Here is a 13622-nt window from a genome sequence, read left to right as displayed (position 1 = left end):
TGTCATTCTTGTAACTTTCATGTTGATTTTTATACTGATTTTTATACTGGTTAAGCATATTCTCTTGCTTAGTAACTCTGATGACCAGTTGTAACATGGGTATGTGGGTGTAAGGGTGCAGACTGTGGCCACCAAACTGAGGAAATCTAAATGACCTAAATAGTAATCATACCCCTATTAACACAATCACACATAAGAACTTTGACAGCTTCAATTTTATAGTGACAGAAAAAATGGTGGGGAGTTGTGAAAATACATTAGCATTTAAAATACTCTTTCATTTTAGTAAAGACTTACCTCTATATTTCAAAAAGTAGTAGTTATTTCCCCAAATTATTCTTTCTTCAGTTATTCTCTCACAGAGCTAACAATTTTAATCAGATATTAGAAGTAGATCTGCGCTTGAGAGTCATTAAGAATTCTCAATTGAAAATAAAGTCACATGACACATACCAAAAAACAATACAACAACAAAAAACCCCAAAAGCTAAGCCATAAAATACTATATTTTGGGAAATATAAGAAATGTTAATTTAACAATAATTGTTCCTTATACTTCTGTTTTTTAAAAAACATATTTCATAAAGATTAAAATAAAAAGTGTTCAGAATGGTTTGTTCTTCCTATATGATGAGCCACGTTGAACCCAACAGCTTAAGGCCAGATAATATACTGCAAAATTTTTTTGTATTCTCACTGTGCGCGCGCGTGTGTGTGTGTGTGTGTGTGTGTGTGTGTGTGTTTCTCTCTTTCTGTCTCTCTCTCTGTGGAGATTGAAGGTGATACTCATTATTTTAATTAATCAAAAAAAAATTAAGTCATCTTGGACCAACTGGTCCCTGTTTTTAATGTCCTCTTTCTCAGGNAAAAAAAAATTAAGTCATCTTGGACCAACTGGTCCCTGTTTTTAATGTCCTCTTTCTCAGGTTCCAAGACCTCTAAGTGAATGGAAGGCAACACAAGAGTATCACCAGAATTTATAAAAATTCTATGAGGCAGGGATCAACTCCTTTTCTAACCCCTGCCCCTCCCACATAAAACACTAGGAAAAGCAAACAATCTATTATATTAGCAAATCCAGCATTAACTCCAACTGTGTTCCAGTGTAGTTATTATGTTGATGTTTATATTAGAAAACACAGAGAAACACAATTTCTAGAGCTTTTTTTTGTCAGTAAAAATATGGATTGAATAGCATTTACTGTTTCAACTGGGAAATTGTACCCAGTACAGCACATTGCTTATTGTACTCAATAAATATTCATTAAATTGAATTGAAATTACTTTTGGTGGGAAGGTAATTATTAATATTTGGGTAACAATAGTAGACTACTAACATATAAGATATTTTTCCTGCTTTTTCTTCAACTTCTAAATAACTTTTTGCCTCTATTTGTATTAAAGATGATTTGGCATCTGCTTCCTTATAACATGACATTTTTTCTTTTGCACAAAAATTATTTTTTTCTAAACACTGTTTTAAAGTTCTGTACTAATTCACAGTGCATGATATTCATTTGGAAGTATTAAAGCTTTTACATACTAAAATTCCCAATGGGAGAATACCTTGAGTAACATAACATTTCACTAGAATCAGCGAATTAACACCATTATTTTTGTTTTATTAGCAAAACCATAATGCATTGAAGGTGGATAGAAGAGAAAAAAACTACACTGATTGTGTGAATTACTTTCATCCCATTACAGTACTAACAGAAATTGTTGCATCACTATCAGAACTAATTTCAGAACATTAAAAAAGTACAAAAACCTCTCATCTTTAACAGTTCTCCCTTTTCTCCTTTGAATCATTCATTTTGTTTTTATAAAAATGTCATTTCAAAAAACCATTTGGGATTCCCCCTTTTGGTAACTAAAAAGTTGCTTGTATATTTTTATGAACCCACTAAACTTAAACAGATCTCTTTAGCAAAATAATGTGGATATATTTTGCTTTCTACAGCTGAAGAATGTTAAAATAGAAATGCTTTCTTGAATTCCCTTTTCTGGCTCAAGTTACTAGGTGGTCCCAAGTTACCAGAAGTAAAATTTATAAATCTAACCCCTAGTCTAGACATTTTCCAGCACTGACTGCAGTTCAAAAAATATTAATGTCTAGCCGGCAAAGTGAAATTCCCCCCAGTGATTTTGCAAATGACTAGAAAGTTAACCTTTTGCCAACTGCTCCTTCTGTGCATGGAGGTTATTAAAAAGAGTCCAGGCATTTATAAGTATGGGCTTTTTAAGACCAAAACACCTTGGCTTGACCCTTTGTGTCTCTCTCTGTTTATTCAGGCTTGGCCTCTGTGGCTGGAATGTGTGAGCCTGAAAGGAGCTGCAGCATTAATGAAGACATTGGCCTGGGTTCAGCTTTTACCATTGCACATGAGATTGGTCACAAGTGAGTGAGTTTAAGAAAATCAAAATAAATTTTAGAGCTCCACTCTTTTGAGCAACTTGTAACTACTGTGTGGAAAGCCTGTGCTCAACTGTATTTTATTGCCTTTTTGTCTGATTTCAGTAGAGAATGTTATCATTTAGGGTATTGGGATAAATCATCTTAAAAACTGGAGACTTGTTAAATAATCTTTGTGATTCTATGACTAGTATCCTCAATGGTGAATGCAGCACACTTAAGTTTTGTTATATCCTTTTGAAATGCTTTAGTCTCCTCAATGCTAGGTTCTCCTAAAGTCCAATTATATAAATGATTTTTCTTTTCCTCAGTGACAATGCATACATATTTTAAAATTGTTGACACCAATACTGTAAATGTACTTTTGGTTTTTACTCCTCATACATCTCTTAGCATACCTTTTCCAGGCATAAAGTTTGTGCAACCATTGCTATGTAACTTGTATTTTCAGGTGCACTTGAATGTCATTGAAAAAAAAAAAAACTGTTACAAGTGTATTGACTTATCAACCTCACTTTTTAGGGAGACTTGAAGTTTTTAATATTTGTTTTAAATAAATCTGTGCCCCCCACCTTCTAATGGTAATGAAACCCTTTATTTCAAACAATAGGCAGTAATAAATGTAAAAGCCTATTCCTGTGGAGAAAGGTTTGACAATATTTTCCCTGATTTCAAATATTTGTGTTCCTAAGACTGAAAGATGACTTGTCCTTAGTCAATTTCTAATGAGATTCTGATGCTCTTTTATTGATAAAAACCAAACAAAAGAGCTTCTGATTTACTCACAGACTTTTTCTTTTAAGCAGGAAAAGCCCTTTTCCTCTAAAGTAAAAACTATTAACATTTAGCAAATGGCCAGTTATATCTGCTGACAAGAAAATGAGAGAAAACTTTAAAAGAATAGTCAAGCATTTTTATCTAAAATAAGCAGCCTATTTGCAAGAACTAATATTTGTATGATTTAAGTTTAGCAACCTGCTTTTTTGGTTACAAAATGGATAGGAAAAAAAGAACGAATAAAAATGAATGTTTATTATGCATTTGCTTCAGAGGTAATTCCTGTGATAAATCTGTAGTTCTGCTTTCTTTTTTCTTGAAGTAGAGCATAAGATTGGATCAGTTTGTTGCATTATTTTAAAAATTGCAATCAAAATTTATCAAATTGGTATTAATTGAGGTGCAAATTCAAGTAATCAGCAAGTTTTAAACCTGACTTGGTTTAGACATGGGAAAAGTCAGTATTACGCTTTTAATGAAATCTTAATATTGGTATTCTAGTTTCCATTGCAATAAACAGCAGGAGAACAAAGGGAAAAATCTCTCTTAACCAGGCAGTTTATCTTTAAGTCACTTAAAAATCTAGCTCATTAATGACTGTCACAATCTTATGCAACCAGACTGAATTTAATAGGTTTTGCTAGATTCAATTAAATTGAAAGGTTACTTCAAGTAACATACAAGGGGTGAATAATAGGTATAAGAAAGCACTATTATCTTACAAGTAGTCACAAGTTAGTCAATGTCAGCATGTGATTTTAAGTCTCATTCTTGTATGTACTTAAATAGCTGACGTGTGGGTGTTTCTCTCTCTTGTATCTTTTGTTAAGGCTATATATAACTGGGCTACCTCTCAGGCTTCTTAGATTTTTTTTTGGTTGGCCTTATGGGTAAATCCTTTAAATTCTTCCTAAGATGAGTACTTTGTCCCTTATGGAGAAGAATTGTAAAAGAGAAGTAGAATATACCTCTCAAGTTTTATGTGCCTTGGAGTGACTTTATTTCACAGTTAATTCTTGTTTGAAAGTGTGAGTGTTAAAAATGGGGAAAAAAATCCACAAATTTTTTTAGATTGAGAGCCAGAAGAATGTTTCCATTCAAAAATGTTATTTGACAGACAGACAAAAAACAAAACACAACAAAACACAACAACTTTTTTCCATGTCCAGTTGATTACTATGCTCCTATCACGCTATCCTCCTTTCCCCAGACAGCTAGGTAAGATGTATTTAACATACTATCTTTTTCAATATATCAAGTTATTATTTGGTCAGTGAGGGAAAATTTGTTTCATGGATGAAGGTCCCTTTACTTGCTTTTAAGATTGTAGGATTTATCTTTCAGTAACAGTAGGTCAACTTGCCACAACTCATGTTATTAAAATACAGAGATCTCTATTCTTCTTGAAACAAAGCTGTAGCCATAGTAAAGACATCAAGTATAGTTTTCAGATCAAGTATACTGAATTTTTTGTGACTTTTATTGTTTAGTAGAATGGATGATAAGACACATGATGATATCTGCAGATTCCTTACAGTTAAGAATAATTGACCATGAATTACTGAGAAGGGCCCCTACTGAATCACTAGACTGTGTGAATATTTTCTACCTTTCTTTACATTGTGTAGAATATGGTTTTGAATCCATTGTATGTTTGTGTAGGGATCTAATATTCATTTAAAATAGTGGGATAACTTTTTATTTGGCTAGGCCTTAGTGACTTATTTCTCTCGATCCTTTTGTGAAAACAAGAAATTAGTTTCCTTGTCAAATGAAAAGTGGAGGTTTATATTATATTTAAATGTCATGTCTAAATTTAATGTAGGCTATAAGCCAAAGGTACTTACTGAAATCTTATAGGAAAGAATGTTCTTTGAAAGATTTTTTAAATTATTTGTGTAGTGGCTATGGGTTTTAAAAGTTCAAAAAATTATGTTAAAGAGGGTGGCAAGAATTCAACCAGATATCTAGTATATTGAGAAAGCTATCTAATGTATCTCATCTGTAAAAAAAAAAAAAAAAAAAATTTAAAAAGAGGTTTTAAAAATATTCATTTTGGGGGATTGCATACTGCACTATGTTGGACTGAACTATTTTGGGCTAAGTGATAGGATATTTAACAGTTACTTGTAAAAGAAAGGAAAAAAAGGAAAGAGAAAGCAAGAATGGCAACATCTTGAATTTTATAATCTTTTTTTTTTTTTTTTTTTTCCTTTTTGTCTTTTTCCGTTTCCGGCAACGGGATCGCAACCCTCGGTGTTGCTCCCGCACCTCGCTCAGCCAGTGAGCGGGAACCGGTCTGTATGTGGGATCCGAACCCTTGGGGGGAGCGCCGCCGCGCTTCCCAAGCGGCGCACTATAGCAGTGCACCACCGGGCCAGCCCCGAATTTTATAATCTTGATGTTGTATACATGACAGTTTATTATGCTACTCTCTCTACTATTGTATATGTCTGATTTTTTTTCACAAAAAGGAATAGGTTCTAAGATCATAAATCTTTTAGGAGTGACAACTCATTTATTAATTAATAGCAATTGAATGAACTTTAACTCTGATTTTGAGGTAAGTTTAAACTATTAAAAGTTGTATTAGGGCCGACCCTGTGGCTCACTCAGGAGAGTGCGGCGCTGGGAGCACAGCGGCACTGGGAGCGCTGAGGCTGCGGGTTCGGATCCTATATAGGTATGGCTGGTGCGCTCACTGGCTGAGCGCGGTGCAGGCGACACCAAGCCAAGGGTTACGATTCCCTTACCGGTCACACACAAAAAAGTTGTATTAAAAGCTGTAGGGATACATTGGTCTTGCTTTTGGAAATAGTAGTTCATCTTAACAATAGGGGTATAATAGGGGTATACTTTCTATAGAACATTGGTTGGGAGATGAGTTTTTTAAAAAAGGAGAAATGTGGCAAGCCTGCAGGAAAATTGTAAATTAGTTTGCCTGTGTTAGGAATCTCTTATCACTGTTTTCTTTTATCCAAACTTCCCTTCTTTTGCTACAAGTACTTAAGTGTCTTTAAATGCTTAATCAGAGTCTTTCATAATAGAAGCATAATAATAAACATAGACTAAGCTATTTGGGTCTTTAATGCCTTTGTCTAGTTTTGGTATCAGAATAATGTCAATCTTATAAAATGAGTTAGGAAGTATTCTATTTTCTGGAAAAGTTTGCTTTCCGATGAATATGTTTTAAAACGTTATTTAGGTATAATTTACATACAATAAAATGCACTTATTCTGCCTGCAGTTGGGTGAGTTTTCACAGTATATAACCATGTTACCAGCACCACAATCAAGATATCAACATTTCCATTACTTGAAAAAGTCCCCTTTTCTCCTTTACAGTTCACCCTCTTCCCCCTTCCCCTGAGTCTTGTCTTTTCTTTAGTTACATTTAAGTGGACTTATACAGTGGGCACTCTTGTGTCTAGCTTCTTTTCCTCTCATAATGTCTTTGATATTTATCCATGTTGTGTGTATCAGCAGTTCATTTTGTTCTGAATAGTATTCTATATTACACATCACATTTTGGGTTGTTTCTAGTTTTGGGCTATTAATAGAACTGCTATGAATATCTATGTACAAGTATTAATATGGACATATGCTGTCATTTCTCTTGGGTGATACTGCTGGTAGTAGGGTAAGAGTTTACTTTTATAATAGACAAACAACTTTTTGAAGTGGCTATACCATTTGAAATTTCCACCAGCAATCTATGACAGTTGTGGCTACTTCAGGTCCTCACTAACATTTGTTATAAGTCTTTGTGATTATAGGTATTAGTGTGCATTTTAGTGGTATATTGTATCATTTTAATTTGTTGGTCCATCTAGTTTCTGATAATGATGTTAATGATGGTGAACATGTGCTTATTTGTCATTCATAAATCTTTGAAGTGTCTGTTTAAATGCTTTTCCCATTTTTAACAATTGTTTTCTTCTTGAGTTGTATTCTGGGTTAAAGTTTTCATCATACATGCATAAATGACTATTTCCTCTTCTTCTGTTGCTTATTATTCATTTTATTTAATGTCTTATGAAAAGCATAATTTTAAAATTTTGATGAAGTCTAATTTAAAATTTTTCTTTTATGGTTTGTGTTTTTTGTGTTCTAAGAACTCATTGCCTTCTTCAAGATTGCGAAGATAATCTCATATTTTCCTCCAGAAGTTTTATACTTTTAGCTTTTATCTTTAGATCTGTAATTCATTTTGAGCTAATTTTTATGTTTGGTGTGAGGTACAGGTTGAGGTTTTTCTATGTGGATATCCAGCTATTTCAGCATAATTTGCTAGAAAAATTGGTTAGTTTGTTGTTTTTTAATAATGCCTTTGTCTATTTTTGATGTCAGAATAAAATTAGTCTTATAAAATTAGTTAGGAAGTGTTCTGTTTTTTGGAAGAGTTTGTACATATATAAGGTTGATGTTCTTTCTTCTTTAAATGTTTGATAGAATTCACCAGTAAAACCATCTGAGCCTGGAGTTTTCTTTGAGGGAAGACTTTTAATTAAAATTTTAACTTCTTTATTAGATATGGGGTAACATTTTCTAAATCTGAGTCTTTTTTTCAGTAATTATATCTTTCTTTTTTTTTGTCTTTTTGTCTTTTTCTGTGTCCGGCAACAGATCGTAACCCTCAGTGTTGCCCCCGCACCGGACCGGGGACCGGCAATGGGATCGCAACCCTCGGCGTTGCCCCCGCGCCTCGCTCAGCCAGTGAGCGGGAACCGGTCTGTATGTGGGATCCGAACCCTCGGGCGGGAGCGCCACCACGCTTCCCAAGCGGCGCACTATCCAGTGCGCCACCGGGCCGGCCCTAATTATGTCTTTCAAAGTATGACTCTTTTTCAATTGAATTGTCAAATTTATTGACTTATTTAGGCCTTTATATTTAAAGTGGGTTTGTTTTAGGCAGCTTATAGTTGGGTTTTGCTTTTCTTAAATCCAGTCTTACAACTTCCATCTTTTAATTGTATTATTTCTTCCACTTACATGTAATGTGATTATTAATATAACTTGGTTTGGGTTGATAGTATTGCTGTTTCTTTTCTAACTTTTCCCATCTGTATTAGTTTCATTTTTCTCTTTCAATTAATTGAATGATTTTTTTTTTTTTTTTTTAAAAGATGACCGGTAAGGGGATCTTAATCCTCGACTTGGTGTTGTCAGCACCACGTTCAGCCAGTGAGCGAACCGGCCATCCCTATATGGGATCCGAACCCATGGCCTTGGTGTTATCAGCACCACACTCTACCGAGTGAGCCACAGGCCGGCCCCTTGAATGTTTTTTTTTAACTTTTATTTTAAAATGTGTGTTCTGCAGTTTTTGGATGGAGAGTTCTGTAAATGTCATTTGGATCAAGTTGATTGATAGTACTGTTCAGGTAAACTATATTCTTACTGATTTTTTATTCTGATAGATCTATCAATTATGGAAAAAGAGATGTCAAAAGTCTGAGCAACTAAAGCGGATTTGTGTATTTCTCCTTGCAATTCTATCAGTTTTTGCTTCACATGTTTTGACACTTGGTTGTTAAGTACATTCACACCAAGGAGTTTTTTCTTCTTGAAGAATTGACCCCTTTATCATTATATAATGTCAATCTTTGTTCCTGAGAATGCTGCTTTTTCTGAAGTGTGCTTTGTCTGAAATTAATATAGTTACCCCAGCTTTTAAAATTTTTTAAATTTTTTAATTGACATGTATTGATTGTATTTATGGGGTCCAAAGTTATATTTCAATAGATGTATACAATGTGTGATGGTCAAATCGGGGTAATTAGCATATCCATTATCACAGAAAATTATCATTTCTTTGTGATGAGGGCATTTGAGCTCCTCTCTTCTAGCCATTGAGAACATACAATAAATTGTTTCTAATTATCGATGCCTAGCACTACTATAGACCACTAGAACTTATTTGTCCTATCTAGCTGTGATTTTATATCCATTAGCCAACTTCTCCCTATCTCCCCTTTTCTGCCTTCCCTTACCAGCCTCTAGTAACCACAATTCTGTTCTCTCCTTCCATAAACTCAACATTTATTAGCTCCCACATGTGAGTGAGAACATGTGGTATTTATCTTTTTGTGCCTGACTTATTCCTCTTAGCATAACAACTTTCAGGCTCATTCATGTTCATGCGAATGACATGATTTTATTCTTTTTTATGGCCGAGTAGTATTCCTTGTGTATGTATGGCTTGTTTTCTTTATTCATTCATCTGTTGATGGACACCTACGTTGATTCCATATCTTAGCTATTGTGAATAGTTCTGCAATGAACATGGAGATGCAGATATCTCTTTGGTATGCTAATTTCCTTTTCTTTGGATAAATACCCAGCAGTGAGATTGCTGGATAATATGGTAGTTCTATTTCTAGTTTTCTGAGGAGCTGTTTTCTATAACTGCTATACAAATTTACATTCCCACCAATGTTGTATGAGTTCCCTTTTCTCTGCAACCCCACCAGCATTTGTTATTTGTCTTTTTGATAACCATTCCAACTGGGGTGAGATGATATCATTATGGTTTTGATTTACATTTCCTCAATGATTAGTGATGTTGAACACTTTTTCATATACCTGTTGGCCATTTGTATGTCTTCTTTTGAGAAATGTCTATTCAGCTCCCCTGCTCATTTTTTAATCAGATTATTTATTTGTTGTTGAGTTAAATTCTTTGTATAATCTGGATATTAATTCCTTGTCAGATGAATAGTTTGCAAATATTTTTCCCATTCTGAGGGTTGCCTCTTTGCTCTGTGGATTGTTTTCTTTGCTGTCCCAAAACTTTTTAGTTTGATATAATCCCATTTGTCTGCTTAGAAGTCTTCTCCATTAAAATTTTTGCCCAGTCCAATGTCTTGGAGTGTTTCTCCTATGTTTTCTTCTAATAGTTTTATAGTTTTAGGTCTTGTATGTAAGTCATTAATCCATTTTGAGTTGATTTTTGTATAAAAATAAGAGATAGGGGTAACTAAGATAGGGCATAGGGGTAAGAGATATAGGTCTAGTTCCTTTCTTCTGCATATGGATATCCAGTTTTCCCAGCACCATTTATTGAAGATGCTATCCTTTTCCCAATATATGTTCTTGGTGCCTTTGCGAAAAATTAGTTGGCTGTAGATACATGGATTTATTTCTGGTTCTCTATTGTGTTCCATTGGTTTGTGTATCTGTTTTTATCTCATCTTTTTTTCGATTAGTGTAAGCATGATGTATCTTTTTCTACCCCTTCCTTTTAACCTAGCTGGGTCTTTATATTTATAATGGGTTTCTTGTACTGAACATATAGTTAGGTCTGGTATTTTAGCCACTCTGACAATCCTTGTCTTTTATTTGGTGTATTTAGACCTTTTATATTTAAAGTGATTATTGATATAATTGAATTAATATCAATTATGTTTGGAACTGTTTTCTCTTTGTTGTACTTGTACATTTTTTCCTTTCTTTTTCTGCTTTTTCTGTTTTTAACTGAGCAATTTATATAATTTCATTTTACGTCCTCTCAGCATATCAATTTTACTTCTTTTTAAAAATTTTAATGGTTGTTCTTGAGTTTGTAATATAAAAATTTTATATATAAAATATATTTAATAATATATACAGATATATGTATATATAAATTTATAACTAATCTTAGGTTCACTATCAAATAACACTATGCTACCTCATGTGTAATGCAGGCACCTTATAACAATGTACTTCCAATTTCTCATTTCTGTTTCTTATGACATGGCTGTCCTTCATTATACTTATATGTTTACTATCATCACCAATACATTGTTACTGTTATTACAGTAAACAGTTATCTCTTATATCAATTAAAAGTAAGAAAAATAAATTTTATTTTAGCTTTTTACGTTCCATTTTGATGTCCTTCCTTTTTTTTAATGTAAACCCAGGTTTCTGGCCTATATATTTTCTTTTCTCTGAAGGACTTTTTAAAAACATTTTTGCAGTGCAGATCTGCTGACAATGAGTTCCTTCAGTTTAGGTTTGTCTGAGAAAGTCTTTATTTCTCTTTCACTTTCTTAGGGTAATTTTACTGGATACAGAATTTGCAGGTTCTGATGAAAAGTAGCCATAGTTCCTATCCTTGTTCCTCTATTGGTAAGGTTTTTTTCTTCTGGCTCCTCCAAGAGTTTCTCTGTGTCTTACATTTTCCCCAGTTTTAATATAAAAATAAAGGTATAGGTTGTTTGGTATTTATCCTGTGTGGTATTTTCTGAACTTCTTGGATCTGTGGTTTGGTGTCTGTCATTAATGTTGGAAAATTCTTTACCATTGGTACTTCAAATATTTCTTCTGCTCCATTCTCTCTTTTTTCTCCTTCTGGTACTACAAATACACATTAGTTACACCTTTCATATTGTCCCAGAGTTCATGGATGTTCTGTTCTGTTTTGTGTGTGTGTGCATGTTTCATTCTTTTTTTCTGTGTTTCAGTTTGTTAAATGTCTACTGACCATATATATCATTAAGCTCATTGATTCTTTCCCTAGCATGTTTAGTCTGCTGATGAGCCTATCATAGGTATTCTTCATTTCTGACACAATGTTTCTGATATCTACCATTTTCTTTCCATTCTTTCCTAGAGTTTTCATCTCTTTGCTTACATTACCCTGCTGTTTTTGCATGTTGTCTACCTTTTCCATTGGAACCCTTAACATATTAATCATAGTTACTTTAAATATCCTGTCTGTTAATTCCAAAATTTGTGTGTCATATCTAGTCTGGTTCTGATGCTTGTTTTATGTATTTGACTATTTTATCATTTTTGACTTGTAATTTTTTTTTACTGAAAGCAGGACATGATGTATTGAGTAATAGGAACTTTTTGAGTTAAATAGTCTTTTAATGTGAGGTTATAAGCATTCTGTCAATAATTGTTAATGAATGAATGAATAATGAATATTTGCATTGTAAAGTTTAGCTCTAAAGTGAAGCTTTTTGTAAAGTTTAACTCTAAATTGAAGCTTGTGGCTCCTGTAAGTCTTTATATCCTTTGGAAGAAACAAATTAACTAATTTTTTTCTGATATGAAAACAGTTAACATAGCATGACTGAAGCATTTACTCTGTCAGTTGATTAAGCTTCAAAGCTGTATAGTGCCACAGTTTTTTACCCAAACTAGTCAAACCATTCCTGCTAATATTATTTTCTTATATCTTTCAGTTTAAATACATCATAAAATTTTTATATATTTTCAAATTAGAACATGTTACTATTATTATTAAAATGGTTCCTCATATTGTCTTTTTTTTTTTCCTTTTTGTCTTTTTTACTGACCGGTAACGGGATCGCAACCCTCGGTGTCGCGCCCGTACCGGGGAGCGGCAACGGGATCGCAACCCTCGGTGTTGTGCCCGCACCGCGCTCAGCCAGTGAGCGGGAACCGGTCTCCACATCGGATCCGAACCCTTGGCGGGAGCGCCGCCACACTCCCAAGCGGCGCACTCTCCAGTGCGCCACCGGGCCGGCCCCTCATATTGTCTTTTAATAAATATTAAATTTTGGTTAGGACTAGTAAGATGCCAGACTTATGCTATCTATCTTTCCACACTCACACATATATATGTGCATGTACACACACATATGTATTATATATACAATAAACATATGTGTTTTTATATAGACATTCACATATGTAGACATGTTCCCACAATAGCTAAAACAATAATAGTAACATACGGACATTTTTTAGAAAAGTTACAATACTAAAGTCTAACAAATTATTTCAGTAATTAAGCCTTTACAGTGATATGCACTATAACAAAAAATAGATAAGACCAGTCTGATGGATTACTGCATTAAGTATATGGAATTTCAGAAAAAAGTATATGTGTGGGAGTGTGTGTGTGTGTGTGTGTGTTTTATGTAAATAATAAATCTGCTGAAGTAGAATTTCATCACTTTAGGAACTTTGATAAGAATTCCTTTTCTGGGCCAAGCCCGTGGCGCACTCAGGAGAGTGCGGTGCTGGGAGCGCAGCAGCGCTCCCACTGCGGGTTCGGATCCTATATAGGGATGACCGGTGTGCTCACAGAGCTCACTGGCTGAGTGCAGTGCGGCTGGTCTCAAAAAGGACAAAACAAAACAAAAAAAAGAATTCCTTTTCTTTTGCTGTAAAAACAAAGAAATAAATTTGTAGGTAGACACCATCATCCTAATTGACTAATAAGAATTTCAGCTGCCATGAACTAATTCAGCAACATTTTGCTTGTTGTACTAAGGAATATTATAATGGAAAATGTTTCCTTGTTCCAGCTACCTTCCTTATCTTTTCAATGACTGTCTCTCTCTCTCTCTCTCTCACACACACACACACACACACACCATCTTAGTAAATCTCTAATAACTTGTTTCATCTGGTCCCTGGCATCTCTACACTTAGATAAAAGGAAAAATGTGTGGTTATAGAAAAA

General features: G+C 34.0%; 1 protein-coding gene across 1 annotated transcript in view; it reads left to right on the top strand.

Moving 5' to 3' along the window:
• The window catches only part of ADAMTS6 (ADAM metallopeptidase with thrombospondin type 1 motif, 6), a 292310-nt gene that overhangs the window by 122438 nt on the left and 156250 nt on the right, over window positions 1-13622 (top strand). Inside the window, exon 9 of the mRNA XM_008567759.1 lies at window positions 2296-2401. Within this exon, the coding sequence (XP_008565981.1) occupies window positions 2296-2401 (106 nt within the window). The remainder of the gene's footprint in view (window positions 1-2295; window positions 2402-13622) is intronic.

This window comes from Galeopterus variegatus, unplaced genomic scaffold, assembly GCF_000696425.1.
Source record: "Galeopterus variegatus unplaced genomic scaffold, G_variegatus-3.0.2 Scaffold343, whole genome shotgun sequence".
In the NCBI taxonomy this organism is placed as follows: Eukaryota; Metazoa; Chordata; class Mammalia; order Dermoptera; family Cynocephalidae; genus Galeopterus; species Galeopterus variegatus.
This window is presented reverse-complemented; position numbering and strand designations above follow the sequence as displayed.